General features: G+C 43.1%; 3 protein-coding genes across 3 annotated transcripts; 2 read left to right on the top strand and 1 right to left on the bottom strand.

Moving 5' to 3' along the window:
- The first annotated feature begins 1,417 nt into the window (after positions 1 to 1,417).
- On the top strand, positions 1,418 to 3,948 carry LOC119015504. The gene is made up of 5 exons (XM_037091547.1): positions 1,418 to 1,546; positions 1,883 to 2,181; positions 3,123 to 3,389; positions 3,463 to 3,603; positions 3,688 to 3,948. Exons 2-5 carry the CDS (start codon positions 1,896 to 1,898, stop codon positions 3,852 to 3,854), a joined length of 861 nt encoding a protein of 286 aa, XP_036947442.1. The 5' UTR covers positions 1,418 to 1,546; positions 1,883 to 1,895; the 3' UTR covers positions 3,855 to 3,948.
- A 1,261-nt stretch (positions 3,949 to 5,209) lies between these two features.
- gart (phosphoribosylglycinamide formyltransferase) lies at positions 5,210 to 18,210 on the top strand. The gene is made up of 23 exons (XM_037091534.1): positions 5,210 to 5,328; positions 5,519 to 5,614; positions 7,591 to 7,740; positions 8,412 to 8,507; positions 8,590 to 8,764; positions 9,364 to 9,475; positions 9,880 to 9,948; positions 10,026 to 10,151; positions 10,235 to 10,322; positions 10,408 to 10,493; positions 10,580 to 10,748; positions 11,823 to 12,054; positions 12,313 to 12,407; positions 12,490 to 12,599; positions 13,049 to 13,247; positions 13,369 to 13,620; positions 14,058 to 14,210; positions 14,557 to 14,760; positions 15,493 to 15,633; positions 15,891 to 16,021; positions 17,475 to 17,616; positions 17,702 to 17,817; positions 17,958 to 18,210. The coding sequence occupies exons 3-23, from the start codon at positions 7,596 to 7,598 to the stop codon at positions 18,141 to 18,143; spliced, it is 3,027 nt and encodes a 1,008-aa protein (XP_036947429.1). The 5' UTR covers positions 5,210 to 5,328; positions 5,519 to 5,614; positions 7,591 to 7,595; the 3' UTR covers positions 18,144 to 18,210.
- Positions 17,993 to 21,666, bottom strand: n6amt1 (N-6 adenine-specific DNA methyltransferase 1). Its single transcript, XM_037091548.1, has 7 exons — positions 21,296 to 21,666; positions 19,917 to 20,003; positions 19,735 to 19,825; positions 19,557 to 19,640; positions 19,341 to 19,482; positions 19,009 to 19,111; positions 17,993 to 18,130 (listed from the first exon to the last, which is right to left on the bottom strand). The coding sequence occupies exons 1-7, from the start codon at positions 21,430 to 21,432 to the stop codon at positions 18,127 to 18,129; spliced, it is 648 nt and encodes a 215-aa protein (XP_036947443.1). The 5' UTR covers positions 21,433 to 21,666; the 3' UTR covers positions 17,993 to 18,126.
- Between the last annotated feature and the right edge of the window lie 250 nt (positions 21,667 to 21,916).

Genomic DNA, 21,916 nt, shown 5'->3' with positions numbered 1-21,916 from the left:
GTCAAAAATAATTGGGAGGAAGCTGTTGTCCTCTGGGAGTCCTGTTCGGATGATTTGGAGCTCGTAGTCTGGCGTGTTTAATTCGCGCCGGTCCACATTTACATTTTGTGAGGCTCCACAAATAATAGATCACTACAAACTTACGTAAGACAACTCGCTTTAAACTTCTGAACTCGCAAAAACTGTACCTGAAATTGGTGGAAAAAATTGAAATATCACGTTAAAAGCTCACCCTCAGAAAGCTTTTTACAGCTCATGAGATCCAAAGAATTCAGTTTGTTCCAGCCGGATGCCCCCTCCTCAGTGGGATGCCCCCTCCTCAGTGGGACACCCGCGCACGACACCAAGAAAGGAGGTGGCCGGTGGCGACACACCGCACACCTCGGGCCGTTTCCACCGCACATCAACCACGGTGACACCACTTATCTGCTGTGTTATCACATGTACAGTAAGCTGCTGGGCGCCCTGCTGCAGAGTGTAGCAACACTGACATCTATTGGCCAGATGGGGAACGGCATCATCTTCTGCATGTCACATTCGGAGTCCTGTGACTACTAAATGACCTGAAATGCAGCAGTGGAAGACGTGAAGTGTAGTTAGTTAAAGATCTTGTGGACACCAGAGGTCATCAGGATGAAAACATACATTAGTCATGTTGCTGAGCAGACTTCTGTAACTCAGCGGTTCCTCACTAACTTGCACCTCAGTGTTGCTGCATGAAAACAATGTAACTCCGTGCTGAATTATTCATGTCTCCAGTTCAATGATGAGAAAACTACTGTATCTTTATACATTTATTCATCAGGCCTACTTTATGATTTTTTAAGGACGTTTGTATGAAACAGAAAGAGAGATTTAATTTGATGGCAGGCCTGAAAAGGAAAGAAAGTGAGAAATATTTAATGTGTAGCATCTTTAAAAATCAGATTGACAGTGAAGGACAAAATAAAAACATAAAATAAAGACACAGTATAAAATGTTTGAGGTTGTTAGGTTGAGGTTGTAATTTCAATATACTGACAAAAAAACATTTGATTAATGAGAAAAGCTTTACATTAAAAGTTACTGCACATTGCATTTAATCAAGTAATATTACATATTTATGACATTTATACAATTCTTAACAAATACCCCTCATAGGAAAGTATCCCAGCGTAACACAATATATAACATATTCATCTTAATCCCTATAATTACATAGAAATGCTAATTAACAATAAAAATGCTATATTCTAATGCTAATACCTAATAAAGCACGTGGCCTACAGTCTTACCCTCAATATGTTGAGTGTCTGTGTATTAACAGAACTCTTAATTGTGTAATAAAATCATATAATATTCCAAATATTACTTTTTAATCTAAATGTAATGTTGTTTATCGCTTCTAAAGTCACCACAGCCTGCTATAGAAACGGCCTGCAGGGGCGCTGGCGGCCATTTTGCCTCTCTGTGCGACCGGCAAATACAGCGAATAAGAATGTCTGCGCATGCGCTCTTCACATTAGTTGATGTCAATCTCTGCTGCTGTCTGTCAGTGTGGGAGCTGGTAAGAAATGAGTTGTTATAACTCTGTTACCACAAATAAGGAACTGTAGTTAAGTGTTTCTAAAGTTTAACACAGTAGAGAATGTAGTTTTGTACCGGAGCTCTCACCGAGCAGGGTTATTATGCTATAAAGCTAATGCTAGTGCACATTAGCTTTGTGAGTTTGCACCTGCTGCATTGTTTTGAAACATGAAAGTGGGGAATTACGCGCATATTGTACTAAAATATAATGCTGCACCACATGTGAGCTCTCCATTGATGCCGTTTACACCCATGAGCACACTATCTTGATATCATATCTGTAGTTTTAATCTAATTTGATTTATTTTATTTTCAGGTGAGGCTCTCTCATGGAGGCAGTGTGTGAGCAGCTCCATGGAGGTGGTGGTGATGAGGAGGAGGAGGAGGAGGAGCAGGCAGGAGCAGAGGAAGCCATGCTGTGGTCCATCCAGGAGGCTCTGGAGAGGCAGACCCTGCAGATAGGAGCGTCAGCCTGTGGGGCCACAGCTGTGGTGGACGTGCTGAAGGCCCTCGGCGTGGACGTGGCCCCTGAGGAAGCAGACCGCTGTGTCCGGACACGCCTGAGGAGAAACGAGTCACCGCTGCCGGACTACCTGCTGTCCCGGAGTGAAGCCGGTAAATATCTTCACACTATGACATGGTGATTATATTTCAAACATTTTAATATAAACACCAAACTGTGATGATGATACTTCATGTAGGTTCATATTTAAGATTAGAAAGTGGTACCTCAGGTGTCACAGATGCTTGTAGTGACCATAACTTCCCCCCTGAATGAGGTTCTGTACCGTCTCAACCCATAAGTGCTGTTTCCTGCCAGAGTGACAGCTGGCTGCACCGCCAAACAGGCAAATTCAGAAGTACCCTCTTGAATTAGACAAAGATTTTAATGGCTCTCAGAGGAGCGACTGTAATTGAATGTTTCAGCTGTGTCGCACAATTTTTTTACATCGTCATTTCAGGTATTAAGCTCAAGCTGTCATCACACATGTGAGGTCCTGAGTGGAGACGGACACACACCTGATATAGAAATAAACACATTTGAATATGTAAATATAAAAGCAATACAAAATAATATACTAAAATAATTATATTTTTTCATTGTATTTTTTATTTTATAGTTGAATAACTTCATGATTTCTGCATATTTTTTGTTTAATTGAATTGATTAATTTGTTCATTTTCATCTTAATATTCTTTTATAATAAATGTGTTTTTATTTAAATGTGCTTGTTTTCATGTATATAATTGTTTTCTTTTTAATTTTGTCATTTTTTTCATTTTAGACCTCAACTTTTCCTAACTATATTCACTGTTTCATTTGTTTGTGCACATTTTTTCTTTCATTTTTCTCTTTATATTTCTCCATTTATTCTCTCTCTCTTTTTTTTTTTGCAAGCTTCACCTTTAGTTTGGCAGTCTTCTGACTCCATGGGCCTTATTTAGGTGTGACTCATGCTCTGCTCATTTAAATTTCCATATTTATATTCTAATCCTTTTTTCAGATTTTTTTATTTTTCATGTCACTCTTATAACTCCATACAAACTTGTCTCAGGTGCGACTCATGCTCAGCTAATTGAAGGAGCAGAGGAGGCCAGTCAGGGGAAGGTAACAGGTCGCTTCTTCCACCTCCACCCCCGGCGGCTGGTCAGACTGGTCCCATGGCTCGCCAGCTGGATCAGAAAAGGCGCTGTTCCCGTGGCGACCATGAACATGCAGCTTGCCGTACCCGAGGGTGAGGAGGTGCCTGACGCCTGGCACCACCAGCTCATATTCGGCGTTGCATCGAACGCTGTTTTCATGACCAATCCTTTAGATGTAGGTGAGTAACGTTGTAGATACAGCCCTTATTTTTAAAGATGTCAGTGTGTGATGTTTTGTTGCTGCCTCTCCAGTGAGCGCCCAAGAGTTGCACCAGAGACTCTGCAGCGAATCGGTGCTGCTGATTCGTCGAGAAGACGTTCTTCAGCGACTGACGCCGGACAGCAGCCTGTCAAGTTTATCCGAGCCGCGGTGGAAAGCCCTGGACGTCGAGGGTGAGTCTGTTGATCTTTTGTTGATGTGCTGAGTTTTCATCTGGTGTGCACACGTTCTCACTGCCTTTTTTCCCTTCCTGTTAGGTCAAGTGAGACAGATGCACCAGGAAGAGGAAGAGGAAGACGATGGAGCTAAGTTAACACACATCAGGATCCCTGCAGCATACAGCTCAGGCATCACTTTCTTCGCCCTACGAGAATCCGAGTTAGGACAAGAACTCCTCAGTGCTCCTGATCTACCTCTTTTGTGATGGGACTGACACTCATGGACTCGACTTATTTATTAAAATATTAGATAAATGCCTGTATGAACGACTGACGAATAAATAATGTTTCAAATACAGAGAGAGGTGACACAAGGCTACTGTTTCACAACCTTACCTCATCTGCTCCCCACCGCCTCCAGACTCTTAACTAGAATTAAAAAGGCAGTTCCCATCAGGCCGTATTTGGCCACTTCACACCTTCTTCCAGTTAACTTTAAGATTGACTTTCAGAATGTATTGATTTCTCACACAGCAGTAAATGGCAGAGCTCCAGCTTATATTTCAAAGCTGTTATGTCCTGATGCTCAGAAGCTTCTATCAGCAGTCTGAACTCCTGTGGTCGCTCCGCAGGCCACATTAAAGCAGTAAAGGTGGCGGAGTCTTTCAAGCCGAGGTAATTAGATGTTGGCACAATTAAAGAAAAATATCCATTGGTTTTCCCCAAAAGACAGCTCACTTATCTACGGAAGCTCTTAACGGTCATGGGTCGAAGTTATTTCCTTTTTTTCCTTTGAAAACAAGTTCAGTTTTGTTTACTCAAGATAACAAGTTATTTATTTTCATTATCTGGCAATAAATACATGGTGGTATAAATACTGACAATTATTAGTTATTAGTTACTTTAAAGGTTAAGATTTTTGCACACAAAATAAATGAAAATGTAAAACTACAACTGTAACAGTTAATGAGTTGACCGAAAACAAATTTGCAATTGTTTTGATAATGCTTCAAGTCACTGTTTTATTTGAGAAATGGTTCCAGCCTCACAAATGTGCTGATTTTCTTTCTCATTTGAGTTATTTTCTATTTTATTTTTTTATTGGGTTCATTTTGAGAGCTGAACTGTTAAAATTACAAAACAGGCTTTGTGAAGGTGTCAGTTAGGGCTGTGGGTAATTGTAGCTGCATTCCTCACATCTTTTATCATTTTCACGAAACAAACTATTGATATAATAAGAATAATTATTGAGTAATCTATAAAGATTAAATCATTAGTTGTTCTCATTTAACAAATAGTTAAAAATGAACTCAGTTGACTTAAATTGTGCATTTACATGGATGCAAGAATATATTACTTTTTAAGTACTTGAGTATTTTTACAATTTTTTTACTTTTACTTTGAAGGATCTGAGGACTTCATCACTGGGAATTGTGTAAATGTTCACAATAAAAGAATAAAACTGGTAGCAGACAAATTTAGCCGCAAAAGCAGAAAATCCTGTGAGTAAACTTGCTGTAATCGTGTGTAGATACATTTAAAGTATTACATATTAATTCTATTTACCTCTCTAAAATAATGTGAAAAATTAAACGTTTGACCTGGGGGGGACCATATTTCCTTCCAGGCATTGCTATTTAACTACAATTCCCATGATGCACCGGACAGATACACCCCGCGGAAGTTGAAAAACAACCCAAACTTTTCCCAAAAAAATCACGTCTCGGTCAGCAGATAGAGGTAAGAACAAGACACTCATTAAACATGTAAACAGGTAAACAATGTGGAAGTCGAGCGTTTTTAAGCTACATAGCACTTTAGCTAACGTTGCTAGCAGCTAGTTCGCTGATTAACACATCACGGTGATATATTGGATCCACGTGGTGTGTGTGTCGGTGTGTGTGTGATAACAGTTTACATCCTCGGTCAGTCTGCAGGCTGAGAGCGGAGACTCACTTCTACTGGACTGCTGTCCTCAACTGGGCTCCGGCTATTTCCTGCTTCTCTCATTAATTAACACGCAAAGGTGAGTGACCCCCCCAAAAACAGCATGCTAGATGTTCATGTGCTAAAGCAGTTAAAAACAAAAGTTAGTCATGAAAAGTTGTTTGTTTTTTTTTTTTCATGTGAAAGCAGATTAAATGCGTGTTTCCTGTGGTTTACTACGTGCGTGTAGAAGACATTAATTGAAGTTAGTTTGCTTGAAATGAATTAAATATTTGAGTTTTTGTGGTTTTGAAGTAGATTTCAGGATGTAGACAGCACCATCCTCCTGTTAACCTGCACCAAAAGTGCATGTGCAGCCATGTTGATGTTACATAGTGCAAGTGAAATGCATGTATTTGCTTGTTTGACATCTTTTACACAAGATTGCCACAGAAAAACCTGTTTTTAAAGGGTCACTATGTAGCTTTGGGAAGCTCTCATTGCTTTAATAGCTAGATAAAGAAACTGACCTTAAAGGACATCACAGTTCCATATTGTTTTCCTTTATTCATGTGGCGGACCCTGCCACATAAATACCTTTACCAACTTCCAACAGAGTTCTTGGGACTTTATTTTCCTCTGAGAACAGCTTGTTTATTCAAATATGGAAAGAAAAAAATGCATATTTCTGAGTAGGTACTCTTACCTCATTTATAGTGTAAATCTAAAACTTTTGAGTTTGAATTTTTCTTCTCCAAATCTACTTAGTGCTCCTTTTTTTTTTTTTTTATAATGGTTTTTAAATTCTGCATTGTCAGCCTCATGCCTTTGATTTGCGCTCCTGACATGTGAGTCACATGAGCGGAGTGATTCCAATCAAAGCCAGTAATCACTGGACTAATAGTGGAACATGTGCACCTCTCATGCAGTGCAACACTCACCCCTTTGTACTGTATCAGCACCCAATCAATGCAGCTTTTAGACAATCTATCTGCACTATGTTGTTGCGAAATCGTCAAGAATTCAGGTCACCGCGGGTCGGGACGGTTTGAACTCTGACCCCGATTTGTTCCAGTCTCTTTGTGGTTTATGTGAAAGTTTTAACACCTATAGTTCTAGAAGTTGATATTTAGAGTCTTTTGGGGGGTTTGGGACAACATGGAAACCCCCAAACTGGTCAAATCAATCTGGGTTTCGTCCAAGTGATGAGATTAAATTCATCCAGATGTGCATCACGAGGTTTCTGATGGTTGAATTAAAATTGTTTGACACTGTATATCATGTTTCACTCAATTTTCCTCTTCAGTTTGCCATCCTCTTAAAGGGGCATTACATAGTTTTGGAGAAGAAATTCAAAATCCAACTTTTAAACATTAACAATATCAATGAGGTAATAGTACAATCTCAGATGTATTTATTTTTTCCATAAGTGAATAAACAAGTTGTTCTCAGAGGAAAACTGGGTCGCCAGAACACTGATGTGAAGCTAGAAAGGTGGCAGGGTCCGCCACATATAAACAATACTACACAGTGCACTGTTTTTAAATTGATTATTAAAGAAGGTTTCAGAAACCTTTACAGGCAGTTGTGTATCTCTAAAATCAGTATTTCTTACCTTACATGTAAAAAAATGAAATGCATTTTGATTTGCTTCAGAAATATACACACAATCTAGTCACTGGATTCTGTAAAGGAAGCTCTCAGAGACAGAGGCTGCTGAATAACCACTGCACCAAACTGAGGCTCACAGTACATCAGCCTGATAATGGCTTTGTTTTTCAATGCAAATGAGCCACTGTGTGCAGCTGCTGGTGATTTGGCCTCGCCTGGCCACCACGCCATTTAATTGTTGACTTGTGTTTTTGTTCTAGTTGATTGGATCCGTGTTAGTGTGGCGTTACAAGATAATATAAGACCCCGGGCCCGAGTAAAGGTCACCGCTTCCTCGCGGCTTAGGGGAACTCTTTTCGTTATAGGTCAATGTTTGCATGCAATTAAACGGCAGCTTTACGGACGGTTAAAGAATGACAAGTGCTGGCTGTTCTCTGAATCACCTTGACTCTTCTCATCACTCAGGTACGATGGCAGAGAGGGTGCTGGTGGTTGGCAGCGGTGGACGGGAGCATGCGCTGGCCTGGAAGCTGGCCCAGTCGTCGCAGGTTCAGCAGGTCCTGGTTGCCCCGGGTAACGCGGGCACAGCCAGCTGCGGGAAGATCAGCAACTCGGGTAAATACAAACACCATCTTTTCATTCTACAAGATTACCTGACAGCCTTTGACCTCAGTGGTGTGCGTTACAAGCCAGTCAAATACAAACTCTAACCCGCTGAAGTACATACATCTGACATGAAACATGTCTGGGCTGAGAGTTAGCTGACAGGATCAGTGTCTGTCTGCTTCATATGAACAGGACGTGTGGGTGCTGGAAATCCTGTAATCCACTTGAATTTTAATGTAGTGTTTTCAAGGCTGGAAAGGTGCTTGAATTTGGATAAAGTGCTTGAAATGCTAACTGCAACACTTTCATAGTGAATTGTTTTTGCCCAAGTGGCACATTTTGAAGCATTAAATTTTTGTTTGATTTGACTGGTCACAAAAACAAATTGTTGGTTGTTTACAGGACAATAACATTTCTCTAACTTGTATAATTTCTTTTAAAAAATGTCTTTTATCTGGGGGTAATTTTTTAGGTTTTCTGGGGATCGTTTTTGACTTTTCTCTGGGTAGTTTTTCAAAAATTACCTCAAGAAAATATGAAATTACCCCCTGAAAAGTCAAAAAATGTTCCAGAAAATATCAAAAAATGACCCTGAGAAAAGTTAAAAACTATCTCCAGAAAAATGTCAGAATCATATGACATCATATTAAATGTCACTATAAACTGATCTGTTGGTGCAGAGGTGTCGGTGAGTAACCACACCATCCTGGCTCAGTTCTGCAAGGACCATCATGTGGGTCTGGTGGTGGTCGGACCGGAGGTGCCGCTGGCAGCAGGTAAGCGAGCTCCATCATGTTACAGTAACTCTCTCATATGATTTGATTCGTCTCTTTGCCTGAACTGTATTGTCTCCTCCAGGCATCGTGGACGACCTGACGGCGGCAGGAGTTCCCTGTTTTGGCCCGTCTGCCAAAGCGGCTCAGTTGGAGGCCAGCAAGAGCTTCTCCAAGGCTTTCATGGAGCGCCACGGCATCCCCACGGCTCGCTACGGCTCCTTCACCGACGCCCAGGAGGCCTGCAACTACATCCGCACGTCAGTAAAGTCTATACGTACTTGTGCACAAGGACATACAGGGACACTTACTTACACAATGAAGTAATTATCAGAGGGAATAAGGTGTTGAGTGTTTGGTTCACAGGCTGTAACAATTTTATCAGTTTTGTTTATCCAGCAGGAAAGTCGGTGCAGTTTTGTTTTCAGAGCCATTAAACACACAAAAGTTTCTCTGTGATACAAAATGAAAGTTTGGCTCCTCAGATGGTTTCATGAGTTAATGATGTAAAGATGTGATGATTACCTTTCATATGAGAACACCCTCACAGAAGTCACACAAACCAAGCCTCCGTAAACAAAGTAGTAACTTTTCCAGAATCCCTCCCCCTCCCCCTCAGTGAAAGTCATCTCTTTGTTCCTATAAAGCATCTTTCGGCAGAACAACAGCTGCCACATTCTGACAGCCTCTATCCATATGGATCCCAAGCAAACAATATTGTGCGCCGCAAATGTTAAATGGTCCACAAAAAAAACATTTTATGCTCCATATCAGCCGTGCAGCATCTGTTCCAGATGTGCTCTCCTGTGGAAAGAGTTTGCATATAGCTGACTTTATTTCCTCGTTCGTGGGTCTCCAGGGCCGAGTTCCCGGCGCTGGTGGTGAAGGCCAGCGGGCTGGCAGCAGGGAAGGGAGTCATCGTGGCTCGAGACCAGGACGAGGCTTGTCAGGCTGTGATGGACATCATGAAGGTTGGAGACATCTCTGTGTATTCATTATGAGAGGAAAGAAAAGGCTTTAATGAAGTTAAATGAAACATTGCGATCCGGCTGCTGATCACAGATCAGTCCCAGCAGAATACATTTGTGCTAAATGGACTGAGACACTATGTCAGTACAGTATGTAAGAGTGACTGTGATTGAGTAGCTGATTAATTTTTGTCAAAATGAGTCAAGCAATCTTGGACCTGTCTGGAAATATTTCAGATTTAAGACAAAAGATATAAGCATGCTTGTATGCTGGCGATGCAACAGAGCAAAGTACCTGAAGGACAAGTGAAATAGTTTCTAGCTTCATGGAGCTTCAGGTATCATGACAGTATTCATGTCTGCTTGAGATTCTCCCAGTTCTGAGTTCCCTCATCTGTGCGTTGCAGGACCGAGCCTTTGGATCTGCAGGGGAGACTGTGGTGGTCGAGGAGCTTCTGGAGGGAGAAGAAGTGTCTGTGAGTGATCAAGCGGAATCTCTAACTTCACCCTGTGTTTGTGAAGCCGACAGATTAACCCTGCCTTCGTCCTGTAGTGTCTGTGTTTCAGCGACGGCTCCTCGGTGTCCCCAATGCCTCCGGCGCAGGACCACAAGCGGCTGCAGGACGGAGACCTGGGCCCCAACACCGGCGGCATGGGGGCTTACTGCCCCACCCCTCAGGTACACACTGCCTCCACCTCTCGTCTAGCTTTTTTTGGGTTGTTGTGTCGCTCCTGCTCGTCGTGACTCTGCTGCCTGTGCAGGTGAGCCAGGAGCTGCTGCAGGACATCAGAGAGGCGGTGCTGCAGAAGACTGTGGACGGGATGAAGGAGGAGGGGACTCCTTATGTTGGTGAGTGCTCTATCTGCATTTCTTTGCGTGTTCACACTGAGTTTTTCTAGCTTCAGCTTATTGAGCTTGTGTTGCTTTTGTCCAGGTGTGCTGTACGCTGGACTAATGCTGACCAAACAGGGGCCGAAGGTCCTCGAGTTCAACTGTCGGTTTGGAGACCCCGAGTGTCAGGTGGGCTCTTTGGTCTCGATCAGTCACTGCACCTTCTCTCTTCTCTGACCCCAAACAGACATTAATCCATCCTGCATCTCTTCCAGGTGCTGCTGCCGCTCCTGCAGAGCGACCTGTACGAGGTGATCCTGAACACCATGAGTGGCAAACTGGCCTCCAGCGCCCCCGTGTGGCACCAGGACAGCTCTGCGGTCACCGTGGTCATGGCCAGCGCCGGTTACCCCGGCTCCTACAAGAAGGGGGTGGAGATCACAGGTAACGCAGGAAGAAAAGGTGTTAGACAACCCAAACAAAGCTGCTTCAAGCAGCTGAACAGCTGGAGTAGGCGTCAAGTTTGTTAAGAGACTTCGAATCATCAGTCCTTGACTTTAGAATAGAAGGAGATTAGTTTCAAGGTAGCTCTTCATTGAATGATGAACAAAACATGTTAGCAGTGAAGTCTGTTGTGTAACTGCCCTCTGACACCCTCAGTGAAACAAGTTTTATTCATGAGGGTCTGATTCTTTTTCTTTCTATGAAAATGTCCTTCTGCCAAGCTTTACACACCTTTTTTTTCCTTCTTTGCTAATTAACACGTAACTGGTGCTTCTTTTGATGAGCTCCTATTAGAGCCTTTATGTTAATGTGTTGTAATGCGTCATGTTTTAGATGTAATATGTCATTTAAATGCACTTTTTTTTTAATATACACACACAAGCAGAAGGGGGGGAAACCCCTGCATTTTTTTTTTTATGAAAAGGTGGACGAAGTAATTTCTGTTCTACAATGAACTCTCATGATTTTTTATTTTTCATTTTTTAATCTGGAGGGGACATTAAATGCAGAATTGAATGGATGAATGCACATTTCAGGGCCACAACCAGCAATTACTTTCTCTTTAGAAACATTGAATTTGAAGCAAGTCACATTTTAAGAGGCTGGAAACAGAGCAGAACTTCATAAAGGACTGTTGAAGTGCAAGTGTTAACATTATACAAGGTTATTTAGAGCAAACTTTCTACACTAACTGTACGCATCGTACTACAAATCGGGGGTTTGATGGGTTCAGACATTGTCTGAAAGTTGCTCTGTCTTGGATTTGGATAGATTTGCTTTTGGTCTTGAATTTCCCCCCACCACAACACGAATGCCATCAGAATAAAATGAACACTGTTCTAATCAAATTCTTTAATTGGTGAAAATGTGCACAAAACAGCAGCAGCAGCACTGAAAACATAGAACAGAACAAGAACATTGATTTAAGAGTCAAATCATATAAAATCTTACAAACAGATCCAAAGAACTGAATGAATCCTTGTAAATGTTCTCATGCATCTCATCTGTCCTCAGGTCTGTCTCAGGTTCAGGACATGGGGCTGCAGGTTTTCCACGCCGGCACCACCCTGAAGGACGGAGCCGTGGTGTCCAGCGGCGGGCGGGTCTTGACTGTCACCGCGGTGAGGTCGTCCTTGGAGACGGCTCTGCAGGCGGCCAATCGGGGCGTGGCGGCCGTCGGCTTCCCAGGCAGCGTGTACCGCCACGACATCGGCCACCGGGCCATCGCTCACCTGAACAAACACAGGTGTGTGGAGTGAAAGCACAGCACCCAAACATTCCCTCTGTTTTTCTACTTTTTGTAGTTTTTTTTTTTTTTTTTTCTCCAAGTTAACTGTTTACAGTTCATTATGTAGAACTTCATGAATAAAAAACTTCACTTAAAAAGAACAGCAGCGTGTCAGTTTTTCTTTAAACTATAAGGCAGATCATCAAACTCAACATGCTTTTAAAAAAAAAAAAAAGCTGCATCCTGAAAGATTTACTGTTGCTGTGTCTCCGATAGAGGTCTGACCTATAAGGACAGCGGGGTGGACATCGCTGCCGGTAACAAGCTTGTGGACATGATCAAGCCTCTGGCCAAGGCGACCTCCCGAGCTGGTAACTTCATTCTCCTGACAAATGATGGACGGAAAGGATGAAAAGAATAAATGAAGTAGTAACGGGAGTTCTCTTTCACCAGGGTGTAACGCAGAACTGGGAGGCTTTGCTGGCCTGTTTGACCTGAAGGCAGCAGGATTCATTGACCCGATCCTGGTGTCCGGGACCGACGGAGTGGGGACCAAACTCAAGGTGGGGGAAATATGAAAGATGTTTGTCATCATTGTGCAAATATGTGGCAGAGTCCTTGAGCAACAGAGAACAAACAGAGGTATTAAGTATTCGACTCGCTCCGATTGGCTTTGGTTGATGCCAGATCGGCCGAGAAATAACAATTGAGAAACTGGATCCAAATTTAGCTGCAGAGTAACGGCGGGGGGGGGGGAAATGTGCTTATCTGTAGCCGGATTCAAAGGCTTAGACTCCGGCGCCTTAAAATCCCAGAACAGAAAAACAAATTTCATTAACTTGAAGTGTGAAAGATCTGGGATTATTTCACAGACATTTGGAAGGAGGTTTAGCTCATTGTCGGGTACATTTTACACACACAACTTTTGATCATGAATATCACATGAAACTTGTCACAGTTCCATTTTGTAACACAAACCTCTTCTCATGCTTTTTATTTTCTTTTAAATCAGATTGCGCAGGCGTGCAGCCAGCATGGCGGCCTGGGGCAGGACCTGGTGGCCATGTGTGTGAACGATGTTCTGGCTCAAGGCGCCGAGCCGCTCTTCTTCCTCGACTACTTCTCCTGTGGAAGCCTGGACGTCGACGTGGCCGCCTCGGTGGTCGGTGGCATCGCTAAAGCCTGCGAGATGGCCGGCTGTGCTCTGCTGGGTGAGAGAGTGTGAAGATGATGATGATGATGATGATGATGTGTCTGTATTGTGTAAAATATCTAGACTTCCCTTCTTGATGCCATACTTTATGCCTTTCTCCTTCTGTGTCAATGGTCCAGGTGGTGAGACGGCAGAAATGCCGGGCGTCTACGCTCCAGGAGAGTACGACCTGGCTGGGTTCTGCGTGGGAGCGGTGGAGCGTGGAGCCCTGCTGCCCCGGCTGGGCGACATCGCAGAGGGGGACACGCTGATCGGCGTGGCCTCGTCTGGGGTCCACAGCAACGGCTTCAGCCTGGTCCGCAAAGTCCTGGAGAAGGCCGACCTCAGCTACAGCTCCCCTGCTCCTTTTGGCAAGTCAGGACAGACTGTTGGTAAGTCAGCTTCAAGTCGCAAGAGTGGAGACTTTACGGGAAGAATCTTCAATTTTTAGTGATGTAAACAGCTGGACTGCTTTAAATATTCATCAATAATATCCATCATCTGAAAACCTAAAAGTTTAAAAGTCTGCTTTATCTGAACAATGATATACTCACTATGAATTTAGGTGGGGTGTAAATGCTTACTATCTATTTTTTTTAATACCTTTGTAATTTTTTCTACATTTAGTTTATTAAATGTGGCCATTTTTTTTTCTATTGATTTACATATATTATTCTGCTCTATGGGACATTTTTAGAGGGATTTTTCACTATTTTGTGATCATTCTCATAACAAACAATACAATGTAATGAAACAGATAATGAAACTAATTGTTAGTTGCCGTTGTACCAGCTGTCTGTGTCACTCTAACCCTTGATGTAACCACCAGGCGAGGTTCTGCTGACGCCAACAAAGATCTACAGCCGTCTGCTGCTGCCGATCCTTCGCAGCGGGGCTGTCAAAGCCTACGCTCACATCACAGGGGGTGGACTTCTGGAGAACATCCCCCGGGTGCTGCCCCGGGAGCTGGCTGTCGATTTAGGTGAGAAGAAAGCTTTCAGTGCAACGCAAGCATATAAATGTGTTGACGTCAATAAAGAGGAGAGACATAAGACGGCTGTACAACTGGATGGAGCTGCAGCTTTCGTTTTTTTAAAGGCAGTCTGAGGAAAAACTAGTTGTCTCTTGGACAAACATGTGCAGTTGTATGACATGAAGACATGGGAGTCAGTGCAAATGAATGAACAGCCTTCTGCTCCGTTCAGCTTGTATTGTCCGTATTGCGCAGATGGGATCGCTCTCCCTCTGTCGAGAACGTAGAGGTCACTTCATTGTAATGTCAGGCCACGGCTCCTCCTCATTAAGATTTCCTCTTGGTGTTGATGCAGATGCCTCTAGATGGAGCATCCCCCCGGTGTTTTCCTGGCTCCATAAGGAGGGGGGTCTGAGTGAGGAGGAGATGGCCCGCACCTTCAACTGCGGCCTGGGGGCGGTGCTGGTAGTTTCCCCCCTGGATGCTCAGAGGGTCTTACGCCAGCTTCAGGCCCAGGAAGAGGCCTGGATTGTGGGCTCACTGGCACACAAACAGCCTGGTAAGACACCGAGACATGAGTACGATCTCACAATTTACAGGAGATGTTCGGTCGATTTAAACATGCAGTTTCATTGCTCAAGCTACCCTTGATTTGCCAGTACCGAAGACGCAATGAAGTTATGCAACATCAGCAGACACCTTAGAACACAGCACTATAGCGTGTATGACTCAACATAAATAAAAAAGTAGTTAAAACAGGAGCTACATACCGGTTTGCTGACATCTGTGACTTCCAGTAGCTAGACCAAACCAGTCAATCCGGCGAGTGTGCGCTTAGAGATGGAAACTTGAATTTTGCAGACAGAAACGTATTCCAGCATTTTCATTTTTCTGTTTATAATGTCCATGTTACAACCAGTCAAAAGCCTTACAATAGCCTGTTAAGTGCACGCTCGATGGATATACTAGTTTGGTCTAGCTACCGGAAGACACGGATGTCAAGAAACCGGTATGTAGCTCCTTGCACAAACACACTGTCTTAACTACTTTTTATTCATTTTGAGTCATACACGCTACAGAGCTGTGTTGTAAGGTGTCTGATGATGTTGCACGACTTTGGTTGTGAGATTTGGAGCATGTTAAGATGCTTAAAACACAGTGTAAAGTCCTTACCCCATGCTGTTAGCTGTCAAGGGTAGCTTGAGCAATGAAGCTGCATGTTTGAATCAACCAAAGTTGTCCTTTAAAGAACTGTAAGATGGAAATAATGTTTTGTGTTTTCTGCGTGCAGGGGCAGAACCCGTGGTGGTCAGAAACCTGAGACACAGCCTGCTGAGCGCAGGACCGGCCTCCAGTGCAGAGCTGGTGGTCGAGCAGAATGGAACCGCGCCACGCAAGAGGACCAGAGTCGCTGTTCTGATCTCTGGAACAGGTGTGGTTCTCTTCATTTTAAAATATATGCTGTCAGGATTCTCTCCATTAAAGGAGTAGTTGCACATTTTCTAGGCGAACACACAACTCACTGTTTAATTAAGGATTAAACCAGCAAGACATAACATGTTGGAGAGCTTCAGTTGTCCTTCTAGACACATGTTGTTACCTTAACACGGAGCCAGGCTCACTAATCTGTTTACCGTCTTTATGCTTGGCTATGTTTTCCTACATCTATGCTGTCTGTATCTGTTCCAGGCACCAACCTGCAGGCGCTGATCGAGCAGGCCAAACGACCGTCCAGCTCAGCAGAGATCGTGGTGGTCATCTCCAACAGACCTGGAGTTCAGGGCCTGAAGAGAGCGTCGCTGGCAGGCATCCAGACACGGGTAATCTAAAATATTTGCACTCACAGTTAGATTTAAGCATAGACATTTATACATAGACGCTTCATTGAGCGCTGGACTGTACGATGACACCACTGCCATATTGGATGTAGCAGCTCAGCCTTGTGAACTAATACAAGTCAATGAGTTGAACTTTATAAAGCTCCTTCTACAAAGTGCTCTCTCTCTCTCTCTCTCTCTCATTTACACATGAATATATTTTAGAAAGAGATAAGAACCAAAACGTTAAAGGGATAGTTTGTGTTGTTTTTTTCAAATTGTAGTCATATAAAGTACATATCTATAGTTGATCTGTTCCCTACCGTAACCACAGCCTCAGTTTGGAGAAGCGGAGAGCCGCTCCAGCCCAGACGCTCAGCTTTGTACCGTAGTGAATGGGGTCCAGATGCAAAGCTCATTTTAACCACCCTAAAAAAATCTTTACCAGTTGAAGTGTATGTTGCGTAGAGAAAATTCACACCACTTTACATCAGTCAGACTGTCCTTTCTTTTGGTACTACATCTTCTCAACCGTAGAACCTCTGTATCCCTCTCTGCTTCTCCAAACTGAGGCTGTGCTGATTGGCGATTATGGTGGGGAACAGATCGACTATAGATATGTACTTTTATATGACTCAAATTAAAAAAAAAAAACCACATACTATCCCTTTTAATGTTTCTAATCATCAGAGGACGTTGTTTTTGGTTCCTATCTGTTTCTAACAGGTTGACTTGGCACCAACCAACAGGATGTTTCATGTTTTTATGAGTGTTTACAGCTGCTAATGTGATGATATATAAGTTAAACATTGAATCTCTGTGTATAGTAACCAGATCCTGGCATGTAAATGTGACATTTTTGGGAATAAAAAGCAGTGATGTCTTTTTTTTTATAAATACAGTGATTTGTGATAATCTAAGTAGTAATAAGGTCAACATCTCACAAATTACATTTTGTCTTGTTCTCCAACTCTACTCGAGGCTGAGCAGATGAAGTAATCAATTTTTGTTTACTACTGCCAATGTATAGTATATAATGCTGTTACTGTGATGATACATGACAAATATTAAATCTGTATATCATACTTGTTTAATTTAACTTCATGGACAACTAACTGCAGATGATGAATTAATGACTTTGAGTTACAGCTGCTCCCAGTCAAGAATATGCTGAAAAGTCAAAACGTTCCTTTTTTTCACCATTAAATATTATTATTATTATTATTATTATTATTATATACATAATGTTTTATAATGTTCAGTCATGGCATATATCACTTCACTGCTGACAGAAATGTAAGCAGGCTCACTGCCATCTGCAGCTTACGTTGATCTGCAGACTGTCATTTTTTTGTTTCAATTCTTATTATTACGTAGACGATCAAATAATCACAGTATTTATGAAAAACAACATCGGTTCAAGTCTGACTCTTAAGTGAATTTAATCCCGCTTCAGGCGGTGGACCACAAACTGTACGGGAGCCGAGCAGAGTTTGACAGCACTATAGATCGCGTGCTGGAGGAGTTTGGGGTCGAGCTGGTGTGTCTTGCTGGATTCATGAGGATCCTCACGGGAACATTTGTCAAGAAATGGAATGGTAAGAAAACAGACTCCATTTTTTACATTATTACATAGCCATCAATCACAGAAAGGTCTCTGACTTTTTGTTTTTGACATCACAGGAAAGCTCCTGAACATCCACCCATCCCTGCTGCCTTCCTTCAAGGGTGTGAATGCCCAGAAGCAGGCGCTGCAGGCCGGGGTGCGGGTTGCTGGCTGCACGGTCCACTTTGTTGCAGTAAGTAATTAAAACCCAGAGCTGATACCCCAAGTGTAATGACTTTATTTACATTGTCAATAAAGACTTGAAAAATGTGTACATTTACAGCAGTACTTGCATCACTCCACACTGACGTTGACTTGTTTGTCTGTGTCCAGGAAGAGGTGGATGCAGGTGCCATCATTGTGCAGGAGGCGGTGCCAGTGATGGCGGGAGACACAGAGGAGAGCCTGTGCGACAGAATCCGAGAAGCCGAGCACCGAGCCTTCCCCGCTGCTCTGGAGCTGGTAGCCAGCGGGGCCGTCCAGCTGGGAGAGGACGGACACATCACCTGGAAGAGTTAGACACAACAGATCAGCTCAGCCATCAAGCAGCATTAGAGGGCTATTGTGGTGTAAGTAAGTAAGTGCCCCCCTGGCCCCCCGGAGAGCGAGAGCGAGGTACACACAGTCAGCCCATGTAGTTGTGGCATCCCCAGAAGCAACAGTACGCCGCTGTAAACGGGTCCGAGTATGAATCGCCGGCAAAAAGCGACAAATAACGCCCGGAACGGCGCCGACCCCCGGCGACATTAGAGCGCATATGTCAAAGTCATTGGCAGCTTTTAATATAACAATGTATAATATAATATAATATAATATAACAAAGCTGGCTATGACTTTGACATATGCGCTCTAATGTCGCCGGGGGTCGGCGCCGTTCCGGGCGTTATTTGTCGCTTTTTGCCGGCGATTCATACTCGGACCCGTTTACAGCGGCGTACTGTTGCTTCTGAGGATGCCACAACTACATGGGCTGACTGTGTGTATCTCTCGCTCGCTCTCCGGGGGGGCCAGGCGGGTACTTACTTACATACTTACACCACAATAGCCCTCTAGCAGTTTACAAAACACTAATAAAGCTGACTGATGCTAGAAAACACATTTAATGTTTTTTTTAATCCATCAGATGAGGTCAAAGTATTTCTTAAACTGTCCTTTGTTTTCAGACCTCTTGAGTTTGGGACATTTGTTCTTGGGATGCTTAAAGCTTGTAAACATTATGTAGATTATAAAGTGTTTGTATTAAGAAGCATAATACTTGAAATGAAAAGACATTCCATAAAATTGCACTGGAAGTATGTTAGTAAAATCAGGAATGTTTGAACTACTGTGCAGTAGATTTTAGTAGCCAATAAAACTGACAAAATAAAAGTTCCATGTCTCTTACCTTCTGTGGAAACGCAGGACGGAGAGCCTCTCGTTTCTGGCTCTCGTACACAGGACTGACTCTCCCACCAAACCGCACTGGGCCAGTAGTCGGATGATCTCCTCTGGTGAGACAGAGCAGCTATTTAAACACTTCAAGGAGGGCTTAAGTACAGGGCTTTAATACAGTTTGTCCACACGGAAGCACCAGAATCAACTACATTAAAGTAGCAGCTTGAACCAACGCACAAGTACATGCACTTATGATGTCACTATATTATAAAATGTCAGATTACAAAGTATTGCACCATGACAAGGAGATTATATCAAGCTACTTCTCTACTGTAAACTCACCTGGATCGTTCTCAGCAATGGTTATGAGGTAAAACAACCCTTCAGTGGAGAGCAGCTGGGCTACGGCAGGCAGAAATCTGTCGGTCACCTCTCGTCCTCGCTGCCCTCCAGCCCAGGCGGCCTCTAAACCTCTGCTGCCGACCTGAAGCGGAAGCACTTATTAGTATTCCCCTCTTCCCTGGACTGAAGATAACCTTTTGTACAGAGCTGAACCACCTCCTCGGACGGTGTGACCACGTAGGGAGGGTTGAAGAGAAGGACGTCCACTTTGCCGTTCAAGCGGGGCAGAAGACTCTCCGCCTCAAGGAAGCAGAGGAAAACAACTTTAGCATTCCAGTCATTGCACATACAGCAAGTGAATACCTGAAATGCTTTGTGGCTGTAAAAGTCTCACCAGGGATGTGATGACTGGCTGCAGGGACACGTTATTACAGGACGCTGTCTTTGCGGTACACTGTGCTGCTGCAGGATTGACATCAGTGCAGCTGAAAGATAAACACATGATCGTACACCCTTACACAAAGAAGTAAGCACATTTAAATTAGTGAAAAATAAACCTTTTTTTTAAATACTCACAGATATAAAGCTGAAGGTCCAACCACCGATGCCAGAAATGCTGACACCACTCCTGAACCGCTGCCCACCTCCAGACACACACACGGGCTGGAAACAGCAGAGAATGAACATTTAAATATTCAGAGGGTCATTCGGGTGAACTACAGGAGAAACATGATGTACAACTGAGGACTAAGAGACGTCGCTCACCCGAGGAACTAGACCAACTTTTTCTTTTTGGTTTAAAGATATTTTTATTGAAATAATTTAGAGGTGTATAATTACATAGACAAGACAAACATAAAAATTAAGGTGTGCTGTAGGGTGTTAATTCATTGTCTCAGATTTCCAATTCCTACAAGTAATATGAAATATTTTTTGAGTAAAGCTTCCATTTAGCATTTGTATATCTCCCAGAACCACATCTCCAGAGCATGTGCCTCAAGTCCCCCCCCACAGGTTATACACCTATATTGTGTAGTCTAGTCTATACGGAGTTTAACCACTATATTAGTGTATACTAGTGCATTGCCTGTAGGAAGACTTTTCTTTTCTCCCCCCTCTGATCAATATGAGCTCTCATAAATCTAATAAATTCAGGCATATATGATTTGAAAAAATGTACTTAAAGTACAATAATTTTTTTACAACAACATTTTCCATGATAACAATGATAAATGTATGACCTTTATTTTCAATAAAATGTTTTTTTTGGGGGGGGGGGGGGGTTTGAGTCCATTGTCCTCTACCAAGAAAACACCACACCACACAGCAGAGAAACAAATGCCTGTTTCTGGCCCCACCCACAACAACAACTCAAAATGAAGAAGAAACTGACATGATGACAGCCACACCGGCATTAGGTGGTCCTCCTCCTCCTCCTCCTCCATCATCTCAACAGGCACCGACCCAAACAGAACTCCGAGCGCATCAGTTTGCACTACCATGCTGGCGTCAGCCTCCCCACAACTAACAGACCAGCCCCACTGCTTCTACCGGTCAGATGTCACTTCGACAACCAACAGCTGCTTTTTCAGCCATTGCTCCATACGAGAAGAAACTGAAGCAATACAAAGACATAACGAGATCTCCCTGTTGGTTATACTACAACTGCTAGTTTGAGAAAGAAGTATAACCAGTGTGGAGTGATTTTGGTGACACTACAGTGAGTATTAGTGAAGTTATTGGACATTTTTCCCAATAGAAATTCCTCAAAATTATGGCACACCACATGTGTCCAAACTAACAGATGTAGTATAACCAACAGGAGACCATTGATGTGTGGAATGATTTTGGTGACACGACATTGAATAATAGTGAACCTACCCAAGTACAAGTATCACAGAAGTTCAGTGTTAAGTACTTGAGTAAATGTACTTAGTTACATGTTTGTGTCTGACCTCATGAGCTGCAGCTTCTCTGCATCTTTCTCCAGAGCGTCTATCAACAGGAAAGAGTCCTCTGCAGGCTCGTAAACATCTCGGAAGTCTCCTCTTCCAGCATGAGAGTAAACTGGAGTGGGATAGCCCGCAGACATGTTGCCTTCACAGCTGGAGGCTAACAGCTAGCTAGCAGCTAACAGCAGCGCTAACCGGCCGCACGTGCTCCCGGCTCCTCGACATTTACTTTAACATTGCCGGTCGCGTTAACGGAAAAAACACTCCGGTCAAGTTCATTTGACAATACCGCTAATATTTTCAATAAAAGCAGCAAATGAAAGACAGCTAGGTTTGCGTCCGTACACGCTCACTTACGACCCACTTCCGTGTATACAACTGCGTCACACTGACGTCACGTAACCCCTTCCTTGCCGGTGACTTTAAAAACTGGACTTAATGGGTTTCAAAGTGAGTTTTTTTTTAATTGTTCAGACCTAAAATGTTTGTTTCTCCAGTAATACTTACACTGCTACTACAGACCTTTTGATATTTATGACCTGCTGTACTATGTAACTATTTCATGCTTCTTAAAAGTCACATTATCATAGAATAAGAACATTAAACTACAGGGAAAAGTCATGT

Source organism: Acanthopagrus latus, chromosome 24 (assembly GCF_904848185.1).
Source record: "Acanthopagrus latus isolate v.2019 chromosome 24, fAcaLat1.1, whole genome shotgun sequence".
Taxonomy (NCBI): domain Eukaryota; kingdom Metazoa; phylum Chordata; class Actinopteri; order Spariformes; family Sparidae; genus Acanthopagrus; species Acanthopagrus latus.
This window is presented reverse-complemented; position numbering and strand designations above follow the sequence as displayed.